A 26847-nucleotide genomic window follows, 5' to 3' on the forward strand; every position below is an offset into this window, starting at 1 on the left:
CCTCTGTCACGGTGGCGTGGAGAGCTCACCATATAACACGATCTTGGGAAGGCGATGGTCCTCCATTCTGGAGACGTGACCCACCCAGCGCAGCTGGATCTTCATCAGTGTGGACTCGATGCTGTCGACCTCTGCCATCTCGAGTACTTCGACGTTAGGGATGAAAGCGCTCCAATGAATGTTGGGGATGGAGCGGAGACAATGCTGGTGGAAGTGTTCTAGGAGCCGTAGGTGATGCCGGTAGAGGACCCATGATTCGGAGCCGAACAGGAGTGTGGGTATGACAACGGCTCTGTATACGCTAATCTTTGTGAGGTTTTTCAGTTGGTTGTTTTTCCAGACTCTTTTGTGTAGTCTTCCAAAGGCGCTATTTGCCTTGGCGAGTCTGTTGTCTATCTCGTTGTCGATCCTTGCATCTGATGAAGTGGTGCAGCCGAGATAGGTAAACTGGTTGACCGTTTTGAGTTTTGTGTGCCCAATGGTGATGTGGGGGGGGGCTGGTAGTCATGGTGGGAAGCTGGCTGATGGAGGACCTCAGTTTTCTTCAGGCTGACTTCCAGGCCAAACATTTTGGCAGTTTCCGCAAAACAGGACGTCAAGCGCTGAAGAGCTGGCTCTGAATGGGCAACTAAAGCGGCATCGTCTGCAAAGAGTAGTTCACGGACAAGTTTCTCTTGTGTCTTAGTGTGAGCTTGCAGGTGCCTCAGTTTGAAGAGACTGCCATCCATGCGGTACCGGATGTAAACAGCGTCTTCATTGTTGAGGTCTTTCATGGCTTTTATTTATATATATATATGTACACACACACACACACACACACACACACACACACACACACACACATATAATACTATGTACTATTTTTGATTTTTTTTCTTATTATAGTAATTATTACTTTTTAAATGTAATAATTAGGGACCAGTATTGTAGGGGTTAAAATGTATTTCATGCTCGCAAGCAGTCTGTTTGTAGTTTTGTTTAACATAGTTTTATGCTGTTACCCAGCAATGTCTTTGTTTCAGGGACATCGCTCATCAGGAGATTAGGTTTTCGTTTTAGTTTCTTTTGTTCTGTGAAATGGAAGTTACAGAGAATGTTCTGACATATTCTATTGACCATCTAACAACATTTAATGGCGTGTAACAATGTTTAGCGACTTATGATACATGTTAACAATGTTCATTATCATTTAATAAACTTTGGAAAACTCAACTTTAGAACGAATTTGTTTGAATGAGTCATAGACAACAAGATTCTTTTATCCTCCAAGTGACTATAATGGAAAATAGTTGCCACACACACACACACACACACACACATATATATATATATGTATATGTATATATAAATAATAGAGAGATAGAGAGAAAGGATCTCCAACACAGAGATTCTCTAATACACACTCTCCCTCTATCTCTCTTTTATCCCACCTGCCTCTTTTCTTTAAGTCCTCCCTTAACCTGGCCAACTTGAATAAATGCAAAATACAAAATACAAAAGTGCTGGAGAAACTCACCAGGTCTCACCTTGAATAAATCATTGGTCACCTTATCTAATATTTGTCATAAACCTTGTAAAATACTTGAAGACAATTTACAAATGCAATTTGTTGAGACAAAAACCTTTTGATTGATTGATTGACAGAATAATATTTGGACCATTCAGTTTGCAGAGCTCAAATGGATATCTCACAAGTGGCTCTTTTCACTGGATGAAAAAGATGGCCTTTGTGATTTATCCAGAGACTAGTGATTATTCCACATCTCCTCTCTGTTGAAAGACAATGAATTTGTTTAATCTCTTGCTCTGAGAGGCTGCACCACAAATAATTCCCTCCAGGTGGCACCGCTTGCCCATATAAATTGCAATGCCACATCTGCTTTGCTGCAGCTGCTATAGAATTTCCAAAACACCATAGTGTCCCCCATCTTCCATCACCATATGGAACCCAGTCCATGCTAGCTCACAGAGAAATCCAATTTGTTCTCGAATTGGTACTTGTTTAGTACCTTCCTTCAGAAGACAGAGAAAATTCATCATGTCACCTGGGTCACTAAATTACAACTATCGGTGCCCTATTAAAAGCATCCTGTCAGATTGCATCAGCATGTGGGATGGGAACTGCTCCACTGAAGACCACAAGAAGCTGCAGAAGGTTGTGAACATGGCTCAGGTGGTCACACATTCACTTTCCCTCTATTTACTCCTTTCACACTGCCTTGGAAAAGCAGCCAACATATTAAGACTCATCCCATTCCGGCCACACCATCCTATTCCACCATCTCTTCAGCCCCAACATCCCCCCCCCACCACCAATCAGGAAGATGATTCACCAGATTCAAAAACAGTTTATTTCCTGCTATTATCAGTCTTAAATGGACCTCACAAGAGTAAAATTATGTTGCTGTGGCTCCGTATCAATGGATCTCTCTGCACTCTGTTATGTTTTTACTGCTGTGTTGACTAGCGGGACTGCTCACACAACAAATTTTCTCATTGAACCTTGGTAAATGTGACAATATATTTGAATTTGAACCTTGAAAACTTTAACAACAATCAAAGACAGAGGAGAAACTTAAAAAAAATATTTTTTTAATTCATCACTCTCAATGCTGCGAGAAAGAGTAGCTGAGGGACTGGGTTACCCTGAACAATCTGCGCCAGAGATTGGGTTCATTCATTAATGACACAGTCTCCATCAGTAACCCAATAAACCAAGCAAAGATATTGATCATGAAAAGATGTCTTCATATTGCATCAGGCAGTTTTGATCTCTCTTTCTTGGCCCAGGAAACAAACTAAAAACAAAGTCTAAATGAAACTAAGGCGGGGGGGGGGGGGGGGGGGGATGGTGAGAGAGAGAGAGAGAGAGAGAGAGAGAGAGAGAGAGGAGGGAGGGATAGGGAGAGAAAGGGAGACAGAAAGAGAGAGAATACTGAGGGATGGATATAATAGGGCTTCCCAAAGGATTTTGTTTGAAAGTGGAAAAGGGAAAAAAATAAACCACAACTTGGAACAATATTTAAAACAACTTCATATCACTGGGGACAGTGCAGAATACTTTGAAATGTTTAATTGAATGGTGTTAGGTGCATACAGGAAAATAAAAACCAGCTAGGAGATGCTTTGAGGATAAGGGATAAACGCTGGGATGAAAAATCTGAGGAAAATGTATTCCAAATGGCAGGATTTATAAAATCTCATAATCTGTGCATTCCATGACTGAAATTTCAGGATGTTGGTGGAGGTTCTGCAAGGAGAGCGGTGGTAGGATTAGTCTCCTGCCACTGCAGCTCAAGCGTTCATCATCTTCCACCGGTCACTGTCCATGCTGTTGATGCTGCCAATGGTCATATCATCCAGATATGAGGCCATGCTGTCAATCTGTGTGTTGGAGTAGGGGCCAGGGTCTGTCACTTCCTTCCTGGTGACAGAGTGAGTGTTGGGGAGGTGCACATCAGTGTCTTCCAGCTCATCGACCTGCGACTTGTAGGAGAAGAGTATCTTGGGCTCGGAGCTGGTGGTGGGGGGGGGAAGGGGGGGTGTGGAGGAGAGGGGAAAGAATAAAGCAACTGGTTAAGGATCACCACACCAGGGGAAATATTCAACAGCAGAGCAGGTGGCAAAGCTTGTTCCTCATGCAGGTAAAGTCGCTGACTTAAGCAGGTAAAGCAGGTTCCATCCTGAGCTCGGTCACTATCTGCGTGGAGTTTGCACATTCCACGTCACCACAAGTGTGCATCAGTTTCCTCACACATCCCAAAGATTGGGAGGGTATCTTTTATTTGCACAGTGGGTGGTGAATGTATGGAACTGGTTGCCAGAGGAGGTGGTTAAAGCACTACTATTGCAACTTTTTAAACAAACATTCAGACAGATGCATGGATTAGATTGGTTGAGAGGCATATGGGTCAAATGCAGGGAGATGGGACTAGCAAGTTGGGCTGAAGGAACTGTTTCCATGCTGTCCAAACCTAGAACATTCCAACACAGTACAGGTTCTTTGGCTCACAATATTGTGCTTACCTAAATAAATTTAATCCTTCCCTACTTCACAATGATAACCCTCAATTTTTCTTGCATCTATGTGCCTATCTAAGAGCCTTTAAAATGTCCTTACTGTACCAGCCTCCACCACCACCCCTAGCGATGCATTCCAGGGACCTACTACTCTTTGTGTAAAAACTTAAACCTTGACGTCTCCCCTAAACTTTCATCCTTCACCTTGTACATTCATCCTCTGGTATTTGCTACTCTTGCCCTGGGGAAAAACCTGCTGGCTGTCCACCTTCTCTATGCTTTTCATAATCTTGTAGACCTCTATTAAGTCACCTCTCATCCTTCTTCCCTTTAAAGAGAAAAGCCCTAGCTTTGTTAACCTTGCATTGTAAGACATGTTCTCCAATCCAGGCACCACGCTGGTAAATCTCTGCACTCTCTCCATATGTTCCACATTCCTCCTGTAATAAAGCGACCAGAACTGAACACAATTTTCTGAGTGTGATTCTAATTGGCCACTGTAAATTGTCCCTTGTGTGCAGGTGAAGGACCAAATAAAGGGGGGGGGTTGCTGAGAATGTAGGAAGAATCAGAATAAAAGTGCTAGGGCAGATCGTTCGCTTGTCTTGGCTGACAGTTTCCCCTCTTATGCCACCACAAATGAACCGTTTGCTATCACACCACTGTGGGGTCTTGCTTTTCACAACTCATCACCCTCAATTTGTGGCTTCAGAACGATGACCAAATTTCAGAAGGAATTGGCAAACACAAGAGACTGCAGACATTGGAATCTGGAGCAAAAACACAAACTGCTAAAGGAACATAGTGAGCCAAGCAGCGTCTGTGGAGGTAGAGGGGAGTTCTTATTGGAATATTGTAAAAAGAGGGAAAAGAGATCTGGAGGTGTTTGGAAGTACAGAGGTTTGACAGCATAGTCACAAAAAGTAGTGCAAATCAATAAATATCTCAAAATAAGTTGAAACCATGCTTATGGATGTCGACCATTCCACTTTTCTCACTGATGCTGCTTGACCTGCTGAGTTTAATTTATAATAGGTTCTTCCGGCCCATGAGCCTGTGCCGCCCAAATACATACATGTGACCCAGGGCCAGATTAACGTGGTAGCGAGAATAGCAAATGCTACGGGTTCTTTAATTTCAAGGGCCCCCACATTTATGTCCTATGAATTTTGAGAAACATTTTTGTTTTCATCCTTGTGCAGCGGCTATCAGATTCCACTGATAGTCTGTGTTAATAACCCCATTTAACATAACATAACATAACATAACAATTACAGCACGGAAACAGGCCATTAGGCCCTTCTAGTCCGCACCGAACCAAACACCCCTTTCTAATCCCACCTCCCTGCACAATGCCCATAACCCTCCATCTTCTTCTCATCCATATACCTGTCCAACCTTTTCTTAAATAATACAATTGACTCCGCCGCCACTATTTCTCCCGGAAGATCATTCCACACAGCTACCACTCTCTGAGTAAAGAAGTTCCCCCTCATGTTACCTCTAAACCTCTGCCCCTTAATTCTTAACTCATGTCCTCTTGTTTTAAACTTTCCTCCTCTTAACGGAAATAGCCTATCCACATCCATTCTGTCTATCCCTTTCATAATCTTAAATACTTCTATCAAATCCCCTCTCAACCTTCTACGCTCCAAAGAATAAAGACCCAATCTGTCCAATCTCTCCCCATACTCCAGATGCTTAAACCCAGGCAACATTCTGGTAAACCTTCTCTGCACTCTCTCCACTCTGTTTATATCCTTCCTATAATTAGGCGACCAGAACTGCACACAGAACTCCAAATTAGGCCGCACCAATGTCTTATACAATCTCAACATCACCTCCCAACTCCTATATTCCATGCAATGATTGATAAAGGCCAGCATGCTAAAAGCCTTCTTCACCACCCTATTCACGTGAGTTTCTACCTTCAGGGAACGATGTACCGTCACTCCTAAATCTTTCTGCTCTTCTGTATTCCTCAATGCTCTCCCATTTACCACATATGTCCTATTCTGATTCTTCTTACCAAAATGAAGCACCTCACACTTATCAGCATTAAATTCCATCTGCCATTTTTCAGCCCACTTTTCTAAGCAGCCCAAATCCCTCTGCAATCCTTGAAAACCTTCTTCATTATCCACTATTCCACCTATCTTAGTATCGTCTGCATATTTACTAATCCAATTCACCACCCCGTCATCTAGATCATTAATGTATATAACGAACAACAATGGGCCCAATACAGATCCTTGAGGCACACACCGGCCTCCAACCTGACAGACAATTATCCACTACCTCTCTGGCCTCTCCCTTTCAGCCAATGTTCAATCCATTTGACTATCTCAAAATTTATACCTAAAGACTGCACCTTCCTAACTAACCTTCCATGTGGTACCTTATTGAAGGCCTTACTGAAGTCCATATAGACAACATCCACTGCGCTACCCTCATCCACATTCCTAGTCACCTCTTCAAAAAATTCAATCAGATTGGTCAAACATGACCTTCCTCCCACAAATCCATGTTGAGTGCTCCTGATCAGACCCTGTCTATCCAGATGTTTATAAGTACTATCTCTAAGAATTTTCTCCATTAATTTACCTACCACAGACGTCAAACTTACAGGCCGATAGTTGCCAGGCTTCCTCCTTGAACCCTTTTTAAATAACGGAACCACATGCGCAATGCGCCAATCCTCCGGCACTATCCCCATATCTAATGACATTTGAAAAATTACCACCAGAGCCTCTGCTATTTCCTCCTTCACTTCTCTCAATGTCCTGGGGAAGATCCCGTCTGGTCCCGGAGACTTATCCACCTTTATATTCTTCAAAAGCCTTAAAACTACACCTTTTGTAATCTCTATATTCCCCATATTTACCCAATTTGCTTTTTTTATCCCACATCTCCCAATATCCTTCTCCTTAGTGAATACCGAAGAAAATAAACTGTTCAATATCTCCCCCATTTCTCTAGGTTCCACACACAGTTTTCCACTCTGATTTTCTAAGGGACCAATTTTGTCTCTAGCTTTCCTCTTACCATTAACATATTTGTAGAACTCTTTTGGATTAGTTTTCACCCTGCTTGCCATAGTTTTCTCGTACCTTCTTTTAGCTTTCCTAATTCCTCTCTTAAGATTCCTCTTACATTCAATGTATCTTTCAAACATCTCCTTAACTCCATGCTTCTTATATCTAATGTACGCCTCCCTTTTTCTTCGAACCAAGTTTCCAATATTCCTTGAAAACCACGGCTCTCTCAAACCTTTTGCCCCTCCTTTTAACCTAACAGGAACATAAAGCTTTTGCACTCTCAAAATCTGATCTTTAAAAGACTTCCATCTCTCTACTACATCCTGCCCATAAAACAAATTGTCCCAATGCACACCCTGCAAGTCCTTTCGCATCTCCTCAAATCTAGCTTTTCCCCAATCAAAAACCTCAATCCTTGGCCCTGATTTCTCTCTTTCCATAATGACATTGAAGCTGATGGCATTATGATCACTGGACCCGAAGTGCTCGCCAACACTAACCTCCGTCACTTGACCCATCCCATTTGCCAACAGTAGATCTAACACTGCTCCTTCTCTGGTCGGCACCTCTCAATATTGTTGTAAAAAACTATCTTGCACACATTTCACAAACTCTAACCCATCCAGTCCTTTCACAGAATGTGTTTCCCAATCTATATGTGGAAAATTAAAATCTCCCATAATTACAACCCTGTGCTTATCACAAATATCTACTATCTCCCTACAGATTTGCTCCTCTAGGTCTCGGTCCCCTCCGGGTGGTCTATAATACACCCCTACAAGTGTAACCTCTCCTTTCCTACTCCTCAGTTCCACCCAAATAGCCTCCATGGATGTGCCCTCTAATCTATCCTTCCTAGGCTGTAATATTTTCCCTGACAAGCAATGCAACCCCACCTCCTCTTGCCCCTCCGACTCTATCACACCTAAAACAACGAAACCCAGGGATATTCAGTTGCCAATCACATCCCTCCTGCAACCATGTCTCACTAATCGCTACCACATCATACTTCCAAGTATCAATCCACACCTTCAGCTCATCCATAATTGGTTAAAATCAATAACCTTAAATTTAATCGAGGTTATTAACACAGTCTATGGGTGTGCAGCACCAGCAGTGATGAGAAATTATACTGAAAGTCTGTGTTAATAACCCAGTTTGAAGGTGATAAATGGTTAAAATTGCTAACAACTCAATCTGGGATCAACTGCTGTTGATCCCCCACGCAGCTGGAACCACTCTGCCAGTGACAGCATTGTAGAATGGTTCCGGCTGCGTAGGGAATTATGGGTAACAAAGACAGCCACTGATCCCGCATGCTGCCAGCTACCGCCAGTTTTGTTTTTAAAAAATGTGTAAATTTTGGGAGGGGAGGGGTGGCAATTTCAGTGTGGAGAGGCAATTTTAATTTAAGGACTCCTCCCCTCACTGCGCAGGTGCCAGGTGACACTATTTAGGAACGCACATGTGTCAACCAGCACAATTTAGGGCCCATTTAAAATATTTGCTACAGGTCCCACAATACCTTAATCTAGTACTGATGTGACCCATTACACTACTAACTCTGTATATCTTTGGAATGTGGCAGGACACCGGAGCACCCAGACGAAACCCATACAGGTCACATGCAGGGGAGAATGTATAAACTCCTATTGGACAGTACAGGTTTTAAATCCAAGTCACTAACATTGTAATAATGTTGCGCTAACCATTCCTCCAGCAGATTGTGTTTAGCTTCAAAATTTCTTAATTATATGTTAAGCACCTTTGGATATAAGAAGCATTGTAAAATCCAGATTTTCTTTCCACTGGTGCATGGAGCAAATGGGAATGGAAATTTTATTCTGAAAATTGAACAGCATTGACTGAGAGAGTAGCATGCAATAATAACTTACCCAAAGAAACCTTTCAGGAATGTGACATACATCAGTGGAGCAAACAGGCTGAAATACAGGAATGTAGTGACATCCACACAGCTGTAGCAGGAGGTAATAGAATGTCACTTTCATTAAAACACACAGTAAATTAAGTTAAACAAGAAAATATGCAGATGCTTGGATCTAGTGCAATAAATAAATGTGCTAGAGAAACTCAACAGGTCATATAGCATCCATCAGAAGTAAAAGGAAGTTGGCATTTTGAGCTGAAAACCCTTGGTCAAAATAGAAAGAACCTGGTGGACACCGAATGAAAAGGTAGAGAAGGGAGGAGTACAGGCTGACAAATGTTAGGAGAATACAGGTGGTAGGGGGAAGAAAAGGAGCGGAGGAGAAAGGGGAGGGAGCAGAGGGCTGATGAAACATACTCTGATAGGAGGAAGGAAGGGAAGGGGGTGAGGGCTGGAGGAAGAAAGGTGTGGGTGATGGACAGTAGGGAGGGGAAAGAGGAGGAGGAAACCTGTACTCATCCCCTATCCACCTTTTATTCAAACTTGTTCCTATTCATGATGAAGGAGCGAGTCCACTGGTTTGCATGGATGCTGTCACCTGCTGAGTTCCTCCCAGCACTCTCTGTGTTGCTGAAATACTCCTTCTCCTGCCTTTTATAATTATCCCAATTCAAGCTATACTTTAGAGTTCAACTTTAAATGCAACTGACCACAGCAATTCAAATTAGAATTATAAAACATGCATAGTCCAAAGTACTTGAGTTTTTTGTTGGTTCCCAATAAAATGACATTAATCTTGGGACAGCTCTGGTGAATTCAAGATTCAACGTACCAAACCCACACTTGGAGCCCTTGCTCACTGAGGAAGTGCACAAAGAGTCTATCAGGAGTAGATCTGAGCACTTGGCACAATGGTGAGTGGTCAGTGCCACTGTCTCACCACAACAGAGACTGGGTTCTTTCCTGATGTCTGGCGCTGTGTGCATGGTGTATGCACATTTACAGTGTGACCACATGAGTTCTTCGCCCACTCTCAGGATGCTTCAGTTTCCTCCCACATCCCACTGATCAAAGAATGAATGGTGAGTCTATTGTCATATGCATAAGAACACTGAGCACTGTGGTCTGGAGAAATGCTGTTTCATCTGATTGTATATGTACAATCAGATGACAATAAACTTGAACTTGAACAATGAACATTTGCAATGAAAGTCAGGTTCCAGGACCACATAAGATCCTGCTGGTTTTCAACCTTTTGTAAATGATATGATGGGTCTGACACAGGTTCCATCAATCCAGGAGATCCTTGATTATGTTCCAAAACATCTTCCATTTTTTTTTGGTGACTATAATATAATGCAGTCATTAATACAGCTGAGAAGATCACTGTGGTCCCCCTTTCCTCTATTGATGACATTCACTGGGTGTTGCTTTAATGGGGCTCAAAGTATTATTGAGGATGCTCTACCATCTATCACACAGGATCTTTGTCCTACTCTCTTCAGAAAGGAGGAAGAAGAGCATCAAAATCAGAAGTGTCAGGCTGGGAAATAGTTTCTTCCTATCACCTTGGGTCTCTTATAAATGAGTGAATTATTGCAGAATATTTGTACATATTTTTATATATTTCTATGTATGTGTGTGATTACTATGTGCTGTGTGAGAAATGTATTATGTGTGTAGATGTATGCACCACAGTCCAGAGAAATGCTGGTTCATCTGTTTGTATATGTACAGTCAGATAATAATGAACTTGAACTTAAGTCAGGACTAGGTCAGGACCTTGGTGGAGATCTGTGGCAGATTGACTGAGCAATCAGAGCAAGAATCAGATGCCACTGGTCAGTGAGCATGGGTGGGGTTTCAGGAGACAAGTTGCTTACTTTGGGGATGAGGGTGGTGGTGTGGGAGGGGATAGGGAGGACCAAGTAAGTTCTTTAGGGGACACACTTTGCACATCACAAGCTGGTTTCAACTCAGGTGGGTTTTTCTCAAGGCCTCACAAGTAGGTGGAAGATCTCTGGCCTAAAACATTACCCTGTTTTCCTCACCATGAATGCTCCCTGTCCTGCTGAGTGTTTCACACATTTTCCAATTTAGTTTCAGATTTCCAGCACCTGTGGGATTTTTTAAAAACTTCTCCATACATTTTCCTGTTCCTTTGATGCTGCAATCCATATTGCAATGAAAAAAAGTGCAGATTTTTTTTTAATGCAGTTGCTGGAAACCTGAAATCAAAGGAGGTATACTGAAAATTCTCAGCAGATCAGGCAGCATCTGTGGAGAAAGAGACGGACTCTGTCAAAATTGGGAAATAGTGAAAAGCAGTGGCAGACAATGTGACAAAGAAGGTCTGGGTAGCTAAAGCTCATAATACCTCCACAATCTTCTTTACCACATTCTCTCTATCATGGTTCTATCAGAATTCCAGTATTACCTGTTTCCCCCTCCATTGAGGCTGCCTGACCTGATCAGTATTTTCAGCAGTGTCCACTTTGTCAGTGCTGTGTGATGCGATCCATTTTTTCTAAGTGCCTGTTCTAGCTTAGGTACAAGGCACACACAAGCCTACTGTAATGGTTCCTCATACCTACCACAGTCCTGCTGCAATATTAGCACAGAGCAGTGCACTGCCAATCCCCTGGATCAGGTTCAACACTGACAAAGTCCCAGCATACACGTAGAAGCTTTTCTTTGCTGCAGAGGTATGGAAAGATAAGAAATATGTAAAACATATATTCCAACGGACATGAAAGTGGAGAAGCTCCAGCACATATCAATAATGTATTATAAATGAGATAATCCCAGTCCACACTCCACTTGGGCAGCACGATTAACACAACACTATTACAGTGATAGCGTTGCGGGTTCAACTCCTGTGTTTTGTTTTGTTTTTCCCATTATGAACCATATTGACCAAAATACACATAAACATTTCCCTCTTGAATATACACAGTCATTTTTCCCCCCTCCCTCCTTCCCAACACCCTCCCCACCCACTAAACGTTCAACATATACAATACATTAAACCCATTAAACAATGTCAACAATGAAAATAAACAAGAAAATTGTGTCATCTACTTTTACACACTGAGTCAGTTCATTTCGTCATCTTCTCATTCTGTCATTTTAGGTGGTGGAGGTCCGCGGTAGGACCTCTTTGTGGTGTTCCATGTACGGTTCCCAAATTCGTTCGAATACTGTGATGTTATTTCTTAAATTATATGTTATTTTTTTCCAGAGGAATGCATTCATTCATTTCTGTGTACCATTGCTGTATTCTCAGGCTATCTTCTGATTTCCAGGCTGACATTATACATTTTTTTGCTACAGCTAAGGCTATTATAATAAATCTTTTTTGTGCTTCATCCAAATTGAGGCCAAGTTATTTACTTCTTATATTACTTAGAAGAAAGATCTCTGGATTTTTTTGGTTTGTTATTTTTTGTGATTTTATTTAATACCTGATTTAGATCTTCCAAAAACGTTTCCATTTTCTCACATGCCCAATTGCATATACTCTTGTTCCCATTTCCTTCTTACACCAAAAACATCTATCTGATACTGTAGGGTCCCATTTATTTAACTTTTGGGGCGTGGTGTACAGCCTGTGTAACCAATTATATTGTATCATGCGTAACCTCGTGTTTATTGTATTTCTCATAGTTCCGGAGCATAGCTTTTCCCATGTTTCATTCTTTATCTTTATGTTTAGATCTTGTTCCCACTTTTGTTTGGGTTTACAGCTTATTTCATTGTTCTTTCTCTTGCAGTTTGATGTACATATTTGTTACAAAATCTTTTAATTATCATTGTGTCTGTAATCACATATTCAAAACTGCTTCCTTCTGGTAACCTCAGCCTGCTTCCCAATTTGTCCTTCAAGTAGGTTTTCAGTTGGTGGTGTGCAAACATTGTACCGTGAGTTATTCCACATTTGTACTTCATTTGTTCAAAAGATAATAATTTATTTCCCGAAAAACAATTTTCTATTCTTTTGATCCCTTTTCTCTCCCATTCTCTAAAGGAAAGGTTGTCTTTTGTGAAAGGGATTAGTTGATTTTGCATCAATATTAATTTTGGTAGTTGGTAATTTGTTTTTTTTTCCTTTCTATGTGAATCTTCCAAATGTTGAGCAGATGGTGCAGTACTGGTGAATTCCTATGTTGCACCAGCTTTTCATCCCACTTATAAAGTATATGTTCAGGTACCTTCTCCCCTATTTTATCCAGCTCTAATCTGGTCCAATCTGTTTTTTCCCTTGTTTGATAAAAATCTGATAGGTATCTTAATTGTGCTGCGCCCCCTTGTTTGTACCATTCTGTTAATTTATCTAGCGCAATCCTCGGTTTCCCCCCTTTCCATAAGAATTTCCTTATTATTTTCTTTAGCTCATTGAAGAATTTCTTTGTTAATGGAATTGGTAACGATCGAAATAGGTATTGTATCCTTGGGAAGATATTCATTTTAATGCAATTTACCCATCCTATCAGTGTTAGTGGTAAATCTTTCCAATGTTCTAAGTCGTCTTGTAATTTCTTCATTAATGGCTGATAATTTAATTTGTATAAATGGCCTAGATTATTATCTAGTTGAATACCTAGGTATCGAATTGCTTGTGTTTGCCATTTAAATGGTGATTCTTTCTTAAACTTTGTGAAATCCGCATTATTCATTGGCATCGTTTCACTTTTATTTGCGTGGATCTTGTACCCCGATACTTCTCCATATTCCTTCAATTTCTTATGTAATTCTTTTATTGATAATTCTGGTTCTGTTAAGTATATTATGACATCATCTGCAAATAGACTGATTTTATATTCCTTCTCTTTTATTTTTATCCCTCTTATTTTATTTTCTGTTCTTATCAGTTCTGCCAAGAGTTCTATAGCTAATGCGAACAGTGAGGAAGATAGTGGACATCCCTGCCTAGTTGACCTGCTTAATTTAAATTGGTTTGATAGATATCCATTTACTGTCACCTTCACCAATGGTCCTTTATATAATGCTTTAATCCAATTAATACATTTCTCTGATAGGTTGAACCTCTGTAGTACTTTGAATAAATAATTCCATTCTACTCTGTCAAAGGCTTTCTCTGCGTCTAAGGCAACCGCCACTGTTGGTGTCTTGTTTCCTTGTACTGCATGGATTAAGTTAATGAACACAGATATTGTCCATTGTTCGTCTTTTCTTAATAAATCCAGTTTGATCTAGTTTTACTATTTTTGGTACACAGTCGACCAATCTGTTTGCTAATAGTTTAGCTATTATCTTATAATCTGAGTTGAGTAGAGATATTGGTCTATACGATGCTGGTGTTAGTGGATCTTTCCCCATCTTTGGTATTACTGTAATTATTGCTGTTTTGCATGAATCTGGCATGTTTTGTGTTTCTTCAATCTGGTACATTACTTCAGGAGAGGAGGAATTATTAAGTCTTTAAATATTTTATAGAATTCTATTGGGAGTCCATCCTCTCCCGGTGTTTTATTGTTCAGTAGTTTTTTTAATATATCCTTTAATTCCTCTATATCAAATGATTTTATTAATTTGTTTTGCTACTCTTGCAATTTCGGTAGTTCAATTTTAGCTAGAAACTCATCTATTTTGTCTTCTTTCCCTTCATTCTCAGTTTGATATAATTGCTCGTAGAATTTCTTGAAGTTTTCATTGATCTCCGTTGGGTTATATGTAATTTGTTTGTCCTTTTTCCTTGATGCCAATACTGTTCTTTTAGTTTGTTCTGTTTTAAGCTGCCAAGCTAGTATTTTGTGTGTTTTTTCTCCTAGCTCATAATATTTCTGTTTTGTCCTCATTATGTTCTACTCCACCTTGTACGTTTGTAGTGTTTCGTATTTTATTTTTTTGTCCGCCAATTCTCTTCTTTTTGTTGTATCTTCACTTGTTGCTAATTCTTTTTCTGTACTTGCTATTTCCCTTTCCAGCTGTTCTATTTCCCAATTGTAGTCCTTCTTCATCTTAGTTACATAACTTATTATCTGCCCTCTGATGAAAGCTTTCATTGCATCCCATAGTATAAATTTATCTTTCACTGATTCCATATTTATTTCAAAGTACATTTTAATTTGGCGCTCAATGAATTCTCTAAAATCCTTTCTTTTAAGTAGCATGGAGTTTAATGTCTATCTATACTTTCTCGGTGGGATGTCCTCCAGCTCTATTACTAATAACAGATGAGTGATCCGATAACAATCTAGCTTTATATTCAGTTTTTCTAACTCTCCCTTGGATGTGGGCTGACAACAGGAACAGGTCTATCCTTGAGTATGTTTTGTGTCTACCCGAATAATATGAGTATTCCTTCTCCTTTGGGTGTTGTCTCCTCCATATATCCAAAAGTTGCATTTCCTGTATCTATTTAACCATAAATTTGGTTACTTTGTTCTTTCTGCTAGTCTTTTTTCCAGTTTTATCCATCTTTGAGTCCAAATTAAGGTTAAAATCCCCTCCTATCAATATATTCCCCTGCATATCCGCAATCTTCAAAGATATCTTGCATAAATTTTTGATCCTCTTCATTAGGTGCATATACATTGAGCAAATTCCAAAATTCTGAATATATCTGACACTTTATCATTACATACCTCCCTGCTGGATCTATTATTTCCTCCTTTATTTTGATTGGTGCATTTTTATTGATTAATATAGCTACTCCTCTGGCTTTTGAATTATATGATGTTGCCGTTACATGCCCTACCCAGTCTCTCCTTAATTTCTTGTGTTCCACTTCAGTTAGATGTGTTTCCTGCACGAATGCTATATCATTTTCTTCTTTCTTCAGTAAATTTAACAGCCTCTTCCTTTTGATTTGGTTATGTATTCTGTTAATATTTATAGTCATATAGTTCAACATGGCCATTTCATACTTTGTTTACCTCTCATTTCCGTTTCCTCATCACCACCTTTCCCCCATATCCATTTCTGTTTTCTTTTTTGAATGCACTGTAAGACAACACTTCTAAAACATAAAATATTTCCACTATTCCCATATCTAAAATTCCTTTAACCCCAAATGTTCCCTCCCCCCCCCTGAGTTGCCCCTTGACCCTTGCCAGGCAACCACAACTCCCCTCTCCATTTGGATTGCGAACCCGCTCGCATCAACTGATTTCGCAGTGACTGTTATTCTCTCCCACCCAACCCCCTCCAGAAAAGACTTTTATCTTCACATATAACAAAGCTCACCCTCTTTATTCCCCCTTACTTCCTTTCTTCCCTTTTCTTCCCCTCCTTAGTTCTTATTTAAACATTATTTTTCTTCTTTATATGAAGTTTGTCGTCATTCTTTTTTCTTGTTACATCTCTTCATCTCTCTTTCTGTCTTGTAGGCATTCTGCAAATTCTTGTGCTTTCTCTGGATCCGAGAACAGTCTGCTTTGCTGCCCCGGGATAACTATTTTAAGCACCGCTGGATATCTCAACATAAATTTATAGCCTTTCTTCCATTGGATCGATTTTGCTGTGTTAAACTCCTTCCTCTTCTTCAGGAGCTCAAAACTTATGTCTGGGTAGAAAAATTTTTTTTTGACCTTTGTATTCCAGTGGTTTTTTGTCTTCTCTCATTTTTTTCATTGCCTTTTCCAATATATTTTCTCTCGTCGTATATCTCAGGAATTTTACTAAAATGGATCTTGGTTTATGTTGTGACTGTGGTTTCGGGGCTAATGTTCTGTGTGCCCTTTCTATTTCCATTCCTTCCTGCATTTCTGGCATTCCCAGGACCTTGGGGATCCATTCTTTCATATCTTTGCCATCTTCATCTTCTTTAAGGCCCACTATCTTTATATTGTTTCTCCTATTATAGTTTTCCATTATATCCATCTTTTGAGCTAACAGCTCCTGTGTTTCTTTAACTATTTTTATCAGTTTCTTCCAATTTTCTTTTTAAGTCGTTCACTTCCATTTCTACGGCTGTTTCTCGTTCTTCCACATTTTCTAATCTTTTCCCTATTTCTGTTATGACCAGCTCTATTCTACTCACTTTTTCTTCTGTACCTTTCATTTTTCTTTTTATTTCACTATATTCTCATGTCAACCATTCTTTTAATGCTTCCATATATTCTTGAAATTTTTTTTAATCTATGTACTGTCCATTCACTTTATCTTCTATTTCTCTGTGCAGAGCTTGATGTTCTCCTTCTTCTTCTTCTGTGTCTGCTCTAGGGTTTGTTCTACTTCTCTTCCTTGTGTCTGTGTCTTCTGACTTTCTTGATGGGCTGCTTGTTTCAGTTTGTTGGGGTTTTTTTTTTATGGTGTCTTGATGTTGCTCCTCTTCTTCTGGGCTGGTTATCTGTTGTGTCTCTGGTTTCCTTTTTTCATTTTCTCCCCTCCCGTTCCCGTTATTTTCTGTATCTTCCCGCTGGGAGCTCTGCTGTCGGGTCTCTCTCAGCTGTTCGTACTGTAGAGTTCCACTCCACAGCTGGTCCCCCCTCCCATCAGTGTTGTCTTTGTCGTGCGCATCGCGCATGCACGAATCCTCATGCATGCACGGTTGCGCACCTCTGTTTGGCTCCGTGAGCCATCTTTGCAGTCCTGCGTTCGATGGGTTGCGACCCTGCAGGGTCTCCACCTACCTCGGGGAGTGGGCTCCTCTTTTCACGGCGGGTCCCTGCTTTTTTGTACAGGTAAGGCCTTCACCCTTCTCTTCCGGCGTCTTTCTTTCTTCTTTTCTTCCCGTTGTTTTTGGCTTTTCTTTCTTTGGTGCCATTTCCTCCACACCTTTATTTTTTATTTGTTGTGATTTGTGTGTCTGGGGCTTTGTTTTTTCCTTCTTTTCTGGAGAGGGCTGGTATTCTCCTACCGGCCACTACTCCATCACGTGATTCCTCCTATTCAACTCCTGCGTTAGGAATTTGTACGTTCTTCCTGTGACTGTGTGGGTTTCCACTGGGTGCTCTGGTTTCCTCCCATATTCCAAAGACATATGGGTTAGTAGGTCACTTGAGTATATTTGGGCAGTGCGGGCTTGTGGCTAGAAGGGCCTGTTACCGTGCTGTCTCTAAATTTTTTTTAAAAACCTCCTCTAATATAGAGATGTCTTTAAGAGCTCTGTGTGTGTATCATAACATGTGTACGTTATGTCTCCAAATACTCTGAGAGTTCTTGCCTTCAGTAAAGAAGTATCTTGGAGAATCTTTCCTGGACTTAACACACCAATGGCATCGTGAAGAAAGCATGTCAGTGCCTCTACTTCCTCAGGAGTTTGTGGACATAAGTGTAGTAGAAAGCGTGCTGACTAGCTGCATCAAGGTCTGGTAAAGGAAACATCAGTACCTCTGAGTGTAAAGCCCTCTAAAAGTAAGTGGACACAACCCAGGACATCATAGGCAAAACCCTCCCCACTACTGAACACATCTATAGGGAGAGCTAAAGTCAGAGCAGCAGCAATCATCAAATACCTACACCACCCAGCAGACGTTCTGTTCTCGCTGCTGCCATCAGGAAAGAGGTATAGATGCCACAAGACACATACCACCACGTTCAGGAAGAGCTGCTACCCCTCCAACATCAGACTCCTCAACCACAAATTCAATCAGGAACTCATTTAAGGATTCATACTTGTGCACTTTATAGATTTTCATTTTGTTCTCTCTGTATTGCACAGTTTGTTTACAATTCTTTGTTTGTTTACATGTTTTACGCTATGTACAGTTTATTTTTTGCACTACCAATTAGCAGTAATTCTGCTGCGCCCACAGGAAAAAGGAATCTCGGGGTATTCTGATAATAAATCTGAAATCTAAATTATTTACTTACCACAAAAATGATGGCTATTTGACCCATCAACTTCAAGCCAGCTCCCAGGGGAGCATAGATTTATAAAGATACACAGCATGGAATCAGGTCTTTTGATCTAATTCATCCATATTAAGATGCTAATTGTATTTGCCTGCATTTGGCTGCTGTTCCAACAATCAGGACTTTTCATTCAAAGAGGTGTTAGGGGCTAGGTTGTTTATCATCAGATGAACCAAGGTGCAGTGATAATATTTGTTTTATGAGCGGTCCAGCCAGACATCCTATACATAGTCTATCCAGAGTTGTATGCACTTACAAGTGGACAGAGATGCTTTTACCATATAGATGTGAATTAACTTTGGAAGGAACTTAAAAAGGCCAAAAATTATGTCACGTGTCATGTGATGAGAGTTTTCAGAGAAACATATTACTGGAATGAGAGGCATTTTGAGACCAGAAGAAGCAGTCTGGCCATCCTGTAGGGAACACAGGATTGAAGGGACTTGACCATCCTGTATGTCACACACCATTTAAATGCAATTTTTTTTAAAAAAGGCTGCTTATGTTTTCCTTATGAAAAGGAGGAAAAGTGGTTTTGAAGAATTTAGCCACTTTGCTATCTTTTTGAAAAGAGGACAGAATTCTACTGTGTCAATTTTTGTATGGCCACTTCATGTAGCCCTTGTCTCTGTGAATTAATTGTGGAAGAAAATAGCACTTCGCTGTCTCTTTGGAAGAGACAGATTCTTCAAGTGGAATACAGATTCCAAAATCTCCATGCAAGAGAGAGAGAAAATCATTCCTATGAAGAAACATGGCTCTGAAAATAACTCTTCAAAAAAAAATGTTTTAAAGAAATCTGATGCCTCATACTTATTCTATAATTGCTTTTGAATAGCTGTAAAAACTTTCAACACAAAAGCTTTCTGAGACTGAACTTTAAAATCATCTCTTCAGAATCAACCTTAAACTTTAATGGTGAGGAGGAGTCACGTGATGGAGTAGTGGCCGGACGGTGAACTCCAGCCCTCTCCAGAAAAGTCGGGAAAAACAAGAGAAAATACAAAGGCACAGAAATACAAGTTAAAGAAAAGTGAGTATAAAGGTGGAAAGAAAATGGAGACAAAAGGAGAAAAATCAAAATCAATGGAAAGAAGAGAGGAAGAGAAGACAACGGAGGAAAAAGGTGAAGGCCTTACCTGTCCGAAGAGGCCCGCTGTGGAGAGAAGACCCCACTACCTCAGGTCGGTAGAAAGAGAACTACAACAATGGCTCACAGAGCCGAGTAAAAGTGCGCAACCGCGCATGAGCGACTCCTCGCGCATGCGCGATGCGCATGAAAAAAAACACACCGACGGGAGGGGGGACCAGCTGGGGAGTCGATCTCCACAGCCGGCAACGACAGCTGCAGAACACCTGCAGCAAGAAGAGACCACAGAAGACAATGGAAACAAGAAAGAAGAGGAGGAAAGGGCAGCAAAGAAACAACAGATGGTCAACCTAGAGGAAGAAGAAGAGGAAGAATACAGTGAAATAGATAAAGGGAAAGGCAAGGTAAAGGATATACTTGCTCTTGTTAGAGGATACATGGAGTCATTTAAAGAATGGCAAACACAGGAATTCAATGATTTAAGAAGAAGAATAAACAACACAGAAAAGAAAATAAATAAAATGGATATGACCTTAACAGAAATGGGGAAAAAAATGGAAAAGATGGAAGAACGGGCAATAGCAGCAGAAATGGAGGTAGAAGACTTAAAAAAGAAATTGGAGGAATCTAATAAAAAAACTAAAGAGACACAAGAATTACTAGCCCAAAAAATAGATATAATGGAAAATTATAACAGAAGAAATAACATAAAGATAGTGGGCCTTAAGGAAGATGTAGAAGGCAAGAATATGAGGGAGTTTATAAAAGAATGGATCCCTAAGGCCCTAGGATGTCCAGAACTACAGCAAGAAATGGAAATAGAAAGGGCACATAGAGCATTGGCCCCTAAACCACAACCACAACAAAAACCAAGATCTATTGTAGTAAAATTCCTAAGATATACTACAAGAGAAAAGGTACTGGAGAAGACAATGGAAAAAGTAAGAGAGGGCAACAAACCACTGGAGTATAAAGGGCAAAAAATCTTCATTTATCCAGATATAAGCTTTGAACTCCTAAAGAAGAGAAAAGAGTTCAATGCAGCAAAAGCGATTTTATGGAAGAAAGGATATAAATTTACACTGAAGCATCCTGCGGTATTGAAAATATTTATTCCAGGACAACAAAACAGACTATTCTCGGATCCAGAAGAAGCACGAAAATTTGCAGAACAATTACAAAAATAGACTGAGGGATGAAGACGGGTAATGAGAGCAAAAATTATCACGATTGATATGTATGTGGGTAAAGACAAAAATAGACTGAGGGATGAAGACGGGTAAGGAGGGTAAAAATGACCACGATTGATATGTATGCGGGTAAAGAGGTATAAGAGTGAATAGAGACAATGGGCATATGTGAAAGTATCTGTAATTAGAGGAAAACATAGAGAGTATAGACAAGAATTAATAAGGGAAGGTAATGGAATAGAGAGAATAAGGAGGGAATTAAAAGAGTGACCTTTGTGACATAAAAAGCGAAATCTTTTCTGGGGGGGGCTGGGTGGGGGAAAAGAGCGGTCACTGCAAAACCAGTTGACGCTTGCGAGTGGATTCGCAAATCCAAATGGAGAGGGGAGATGTGGTTGTCCGACAAGGGATAAAGGGCAACTCAGGAGGGGAAGGGGAGATTGGGGATAAAGAAGATAGAAATAGGAGAATAAGGAAAATGTTGGATGTTGTAGGAATGTTGTCTGGTAAAGAGTTGAAAATAAGAAAACAGAAATGGAAAAGGAGGAAAGGTAATGATGGAAAAACGGAAAGAGAAGATAAACAAAATATAAAATGGCTACGCTGAACTATATGACTCTAAATATTAATGGAATACATAACCAAATTAAAAGGAAGAAACTACTAAATTTACTGAAAAAGGAAAAAATAGATATAGCATTTGTCCAAGAAACACACTTAACTGAATTGGAGCACAAGAAATTAAAGAGAGATTGGGTAGGACATGTAACAGCAGCATCGTATAATTCAAAAGCAAGAGGAGTGGCTATATTAATTAGCAAAAATGTGCCATTTAAAATAGAAGAGGAAATAATAGATCCAGCAGGGAGATATGTTATGATAAAATGTCAGATATATTCAGAGCTTTGGAATCTACTTAATATATATTCACCTAACGAAGAAGATCAAAAGTTTATGCAAGATATCTTTTTGAAGGTAGCTAATACGCAAGGGAACATACTAATAGGAGGGGATTTCAATCTGAATTTGGATCCAAATATGGATAAAACGGGGAAAAAAATTAACAGGAAGAACAAAGTAACCAAATTTATAATTAAATCAATGCAAGAAATGAAACTTGTGGACATATGGAGGAAACAAAACCCAAAAGAAAAGGAATACTCATACTACTCGACTAGACATAAAACATACTCAAGGATAGACCTATTCCTGTTATCAGCCCACGTTCAAGGGAGAGTTAGGAAAACAGAATATAAAGCTAGACTATTATCGGACCACTCACCCCTGTTATTGGCAATAGAGCTAGAGGACATCCCTCCAAGAATGTATAGATGGAGATTAAACCCCATGCTACTTAAAAGACAGGATTTTAGAGAATTTATTGAAAAACAATTAAAAATGTACTTTGAAGTAAATACGGAATCAGTGGAAGATAAGTTTATACTATGGGACGCAATGAAAGCATTCATTAGAGGGCAAATAATAAGTTATGCAACCAAGATGAAGAAGGACTATAATCAGGAAACAGAGCAGTTGGAAAGGGAAATAATAAACATAGAAAAAAAATTAGCAATAAAGGAAGATACAACCAAAAGAAGAGAATTGGCGGATAAAAAAATAAAATATGAAACATTACAAACATATAAGGTGGAGAAGAATATAATGAAGACAAAACAGAAATATTATGAACTAGGGGAAAAAACACACAAAATCCTAGCATGGCAGCTTAAGACAGAGCAAACTAAGAAAATGGTATTGGCAACAAGGAAAAAAGACAAACAAATTACATATAATCCAAAAGAAATTAAGGAAAACTTCAGAGAATTCTATGAACAATTATACCGAACCGAAAACGAAGGGAAAGAAGAGAAAATAGATGAATTTTTGACTAAAATTGAACTACCAAAACTACAAATAGAGGAACAAAATAAATTAACAGAACCATTTGGAACAGTAGAAATACAAGAGATAATAAAAAATTTACCAAATAATAAGACACCAGGAGAGGATGGACTCCCAATAGAATTCTACAAAACATTTAAAGACCTAATAATACCGCCCCTCCTGGATGTAATCAACCAGATTGATGAGACACAAAACTTACCAGATTCATGTAAAACAGCAATAATTACAGTGATACTAAAACAAGGGAAAGATCCACTCTCACCAGCGTCATATAGACCAATATCTCTGCTAAACACAGATTATAAGATAATAGCTAAACTATTAGCGAACAGATTAGCAGAACAGGTACCGAAAATGGTAAATTTAGACCAAACTGGATTTATCAAAAAAAGACGCACAACAGACAATATTTGTAAATTTATTAACTTAATTCATGCAGTAGAAGGAAATAAAGCACCGGCAGTAGCAGTTGCTTTAGACGCAGAGAAGGCCTTCGACAGAGTAGAATGGAATTACTTGTTCAAAGTATTGCAAAAATTCAGTTTACCGGAGAAGTATATTAATTGGATTAAAGCATTATATAAGGGACCGTTAGCGAAAGTGACAGTAAATGGACATGTATCAAAGCAATTTAACTTAAGCAGGTCAACGCGGCAGGGATGCCCACTATCACCATTATTGTTTGCGCTAGCTATAGAACCACTAGCAGAATCGATAAGAAGAGATAATAATATAAAAGGAATAAAAATAAAAGACAGGGAATATAAAATCAGTCTGTTTGCGGATGATGTGATAGTGTACTTAACAGAACCAGAACTATCAATAAAAGAACTATATAAGAAATTGAAGGAATATGGAGAAGTGTCGGGATACAAGATAAACGTAAATAAAAGTGAAGCAATGCCTATGAATAACGCGGATTTCTCAAAATTTAAGGAGGAATCCCCATTCAGATGGCAAACGCAGGCAATAAGATACCTAGGTGTGCAAATAAACAAAAATCTAGGCCAATTATATAAACTCAATTACAATCCACTAATGAAAAAATTACAGGACGATTTAGAGCATTGGAAAGAGCTACCACTAACACTGATAGGAAGGATAAACTGTATTAAAATGAACATTTTTCCAAGGATACTATACTTATTTCAGGCATTGCCAATACAACTGACAGAAAAATTCTTCAAAGAGTTAAAGAAAATAATAAGGAGATTTTTATGGAGAGGGGGGAAACCGAGGATAGCACTAGATAAATTAACAGAATGGTATAAACAAGGAGGCTTACAATTGCCAAACTTCAAAAATTATTATAGAGCCGCACAATTAAGGTACCTATCAGATTTTTACCAAACAAGGGAAAAACCAGACTGGACGAGACTAGAATTAGATAAAATAGGGGAAAAGATAACTGAACACATATTATATAAATGGGACGAAAAATTGGTACAACATAGAACTTCTCCAGTATTACACCATCTCCTCAATATATGGAAGAAGATTCATGTAGAAAGAAATAAAATAAATTACCAAATACCAAAACTAATATTGACGCAAAATAAGCTACTCCCTTTTACAATAGACAACCTTTCCTTTAGAAAATGGGAAAAAAAAGGGATTAAAAGAATAGAAAATTGTTTTTCAGGAAGTAGATTCTTATCCTTTGAACAAATGAGAGATAAGTACAATATAACTGGAGATACAGCGCTGGCATATTACCAACTGAGATCCTACTTGAAAGATAAATTAGGAAGCAACTTGAGTTTACCAGAGGGAAGTAACCTTGAATATGTGATTACAGATACAATGTTAATCAAAAGATTTATAAAAAATATGTATATTAAGCTGCAAGAAAAGGAAAATGAGGAAACAAATGGTAAAACTAAACAAAAATGGGAACAAGATTTAAATATAAAGATAAAAAAGGAAACATGGGAGAAGTTATGCTCTGGAACGATGAGAAATACAATAAATACGAGGCTACGTATGATACAATATAATTGGTTACACAGACTATACATTACACCGCAAAAGTTAAATAAATGGGACCCAACAGTATCTGATAGATGTTTTCGATGTAAAAAAGAAAGGGGAACAACAATTCATGCAATCTGGACATGTGAGAGAGTAGAAAAATTTTGGGATGATCTCAATCAGATATTAAATAAAATAACAGAAAACAATATACCAAAGAATCCAGAGATCTTTCTCCTAAGTAACATAAAAAATAAAGAATTTGGAATTGACTTGGAAGTTGCACAAAAAAGATTTGTCAAGATAGCCCTAGCCGTAGCAAAAAAATGTATTATGTCAACCTGGAAATTGGAAGATAATTTGAAAATACAACAATGGTATATAGAAATGAATAAATGTATTCCATTAGAAAAAATAACATATAGTTTAAGAAATAATATTGAAATATTCGAACAAGTATGGGAGCCTTACATTAAATACAATAGCGAAAACCTACCGGGAACAAACATTACCTAAGTTGATGGAAGGAGAAGAAAAGAAAAGAATGGACTCAGTAGAATTTCTGGTGTATTTTTGTTGAATGACAACATTGTCTAACTGAATTAATGCAACCTAGATTGTATACCTAAAATGGATGAGAGGGGGGGGTGGCTTGGGAGGAGGGAGGGGGGAGGGAGAAAAAGTCACTGTAAATGTGTGGAAAAGAAAAAGTGTATATCATGGCTATTGTGATTTATGGTGTGAAAAAAAAAAAAAAAAACTTTAATGGTTGGGCCTTTAACTCACACACACACACACACACACACACACACACACACACACTACAAACACACACACACACACCACACACACACACCACACACACCACACACACATACACACACACACACACCACACACACACACCACACACACACACACCACACACACACACACACACCACACACACACACACCACACACCACACATACACACACCACACACACACACCACACACCACACACACACCACACACCACACACACACCACACCACACACACACACACACACCACACACACACCACACACCACACATACACACACCACACACACACACCACACACCACACACCACACACACACCACACACACACACACCACACACCACACACACACACACCACACACACACCACACACACACCACACACACACACCACACACCACACACACACCACACACACACACACCACACACCACACACACACACCACACACACACCACACACACACCACACACACACCACACACACACCACACACACACCACACACACACACACCACACACACACACCACACACACACACACCACACACCACACATACACACACCACACACACACACCACACACACACCACACACACACCACACACCACACACACACACACACACAACACACACACACACACACACACATGCACACACACACACACACACACACGCACACACACACACACCATATTTACATTTGCACATAGTAGGACTAAGTTTAGAATTAATTTTAAGTTAAGTGAGAAGTTTTATGTTATTAACAATAGAAATTGTTTTGAAAATACCATTGTCTGTGGTTTTGCTGCTGATTTAGTTCATTAACGCATAGACAGTCTTCATTTTAAACATGGAACATAGACCTGAACAGAATCTGCACAGGCCTTCTGGATGTGTTGCTGGATTACAGGGCAGTGTTGGAATCTGGTGCAATAAAACAAACTACAGGAGGAATTCAGTATCAATGGATGGAAATGAAGAGATGAAGGGCAGAAGGCATAAGAGTGTGGAGGAATAGATGGATCAATGGGGTCCATGTCCATAGATTCCTCAAGGTTGCGCATAAGTTGATGGGTGCTTAAGAAGGTGCATGGTGTGCTGGCCTTCATTAGTCGGAAAAT

General features: G+C 39.5%; 1 protein-coding gene across 7 annotated transcripts in view; it reads right to left on the reverse strand.

Annotated features, from left to right (window-relative positions):
• Positions 1-2575: 2575 nt before the first annotated feature.
• tpra1 (transmembrane protein, adipocyte asscociated 1) overlaps positions 2576-26847 on the reverse strand; it is a 74481-nt gene continuing 50209 nt past the window's right edge. For 6 of the 7 annotated variants that reach the window (XM_069937366.1, XM_069937371.1, XM_069937369.1 and 3 more), the window contains exons 9-11: positions 11541-11643; positions 8954-9034; positions 2576-3517 (exon numbers count right to left, since the gene is read on the reverse strand). In XM_069937366.1, the coding sequence (XP_069793467.1) occupies positions 3295-3517; positions 8954-9034; positions 11541-11643 (407 nt within the window). In that variant the 3' untranslated portion in view covers positions 2576-3294. The remainder of the gene's footprint in view (positions 3518-8953; positions 9035-11540; positions 11644-26847) is intronic. The other variant, XM_069937370.1, reaches the window with a different exon arrangement.

Source organism: Narcine bancroftii, chromosome 5, assembly GCF_036971445.1.
Source record: "Narcine bancroftii isolate sNarBan1 chromosome 5, sNarBan1.hap1, whole genome shotgun sequence".
Lineage (NCBI taxonomy): Eukaryota > Metazoa > Chordata > Chondrichthyes > Torpediniformes > Narcinidae > Narcine > Narcine bancroftii.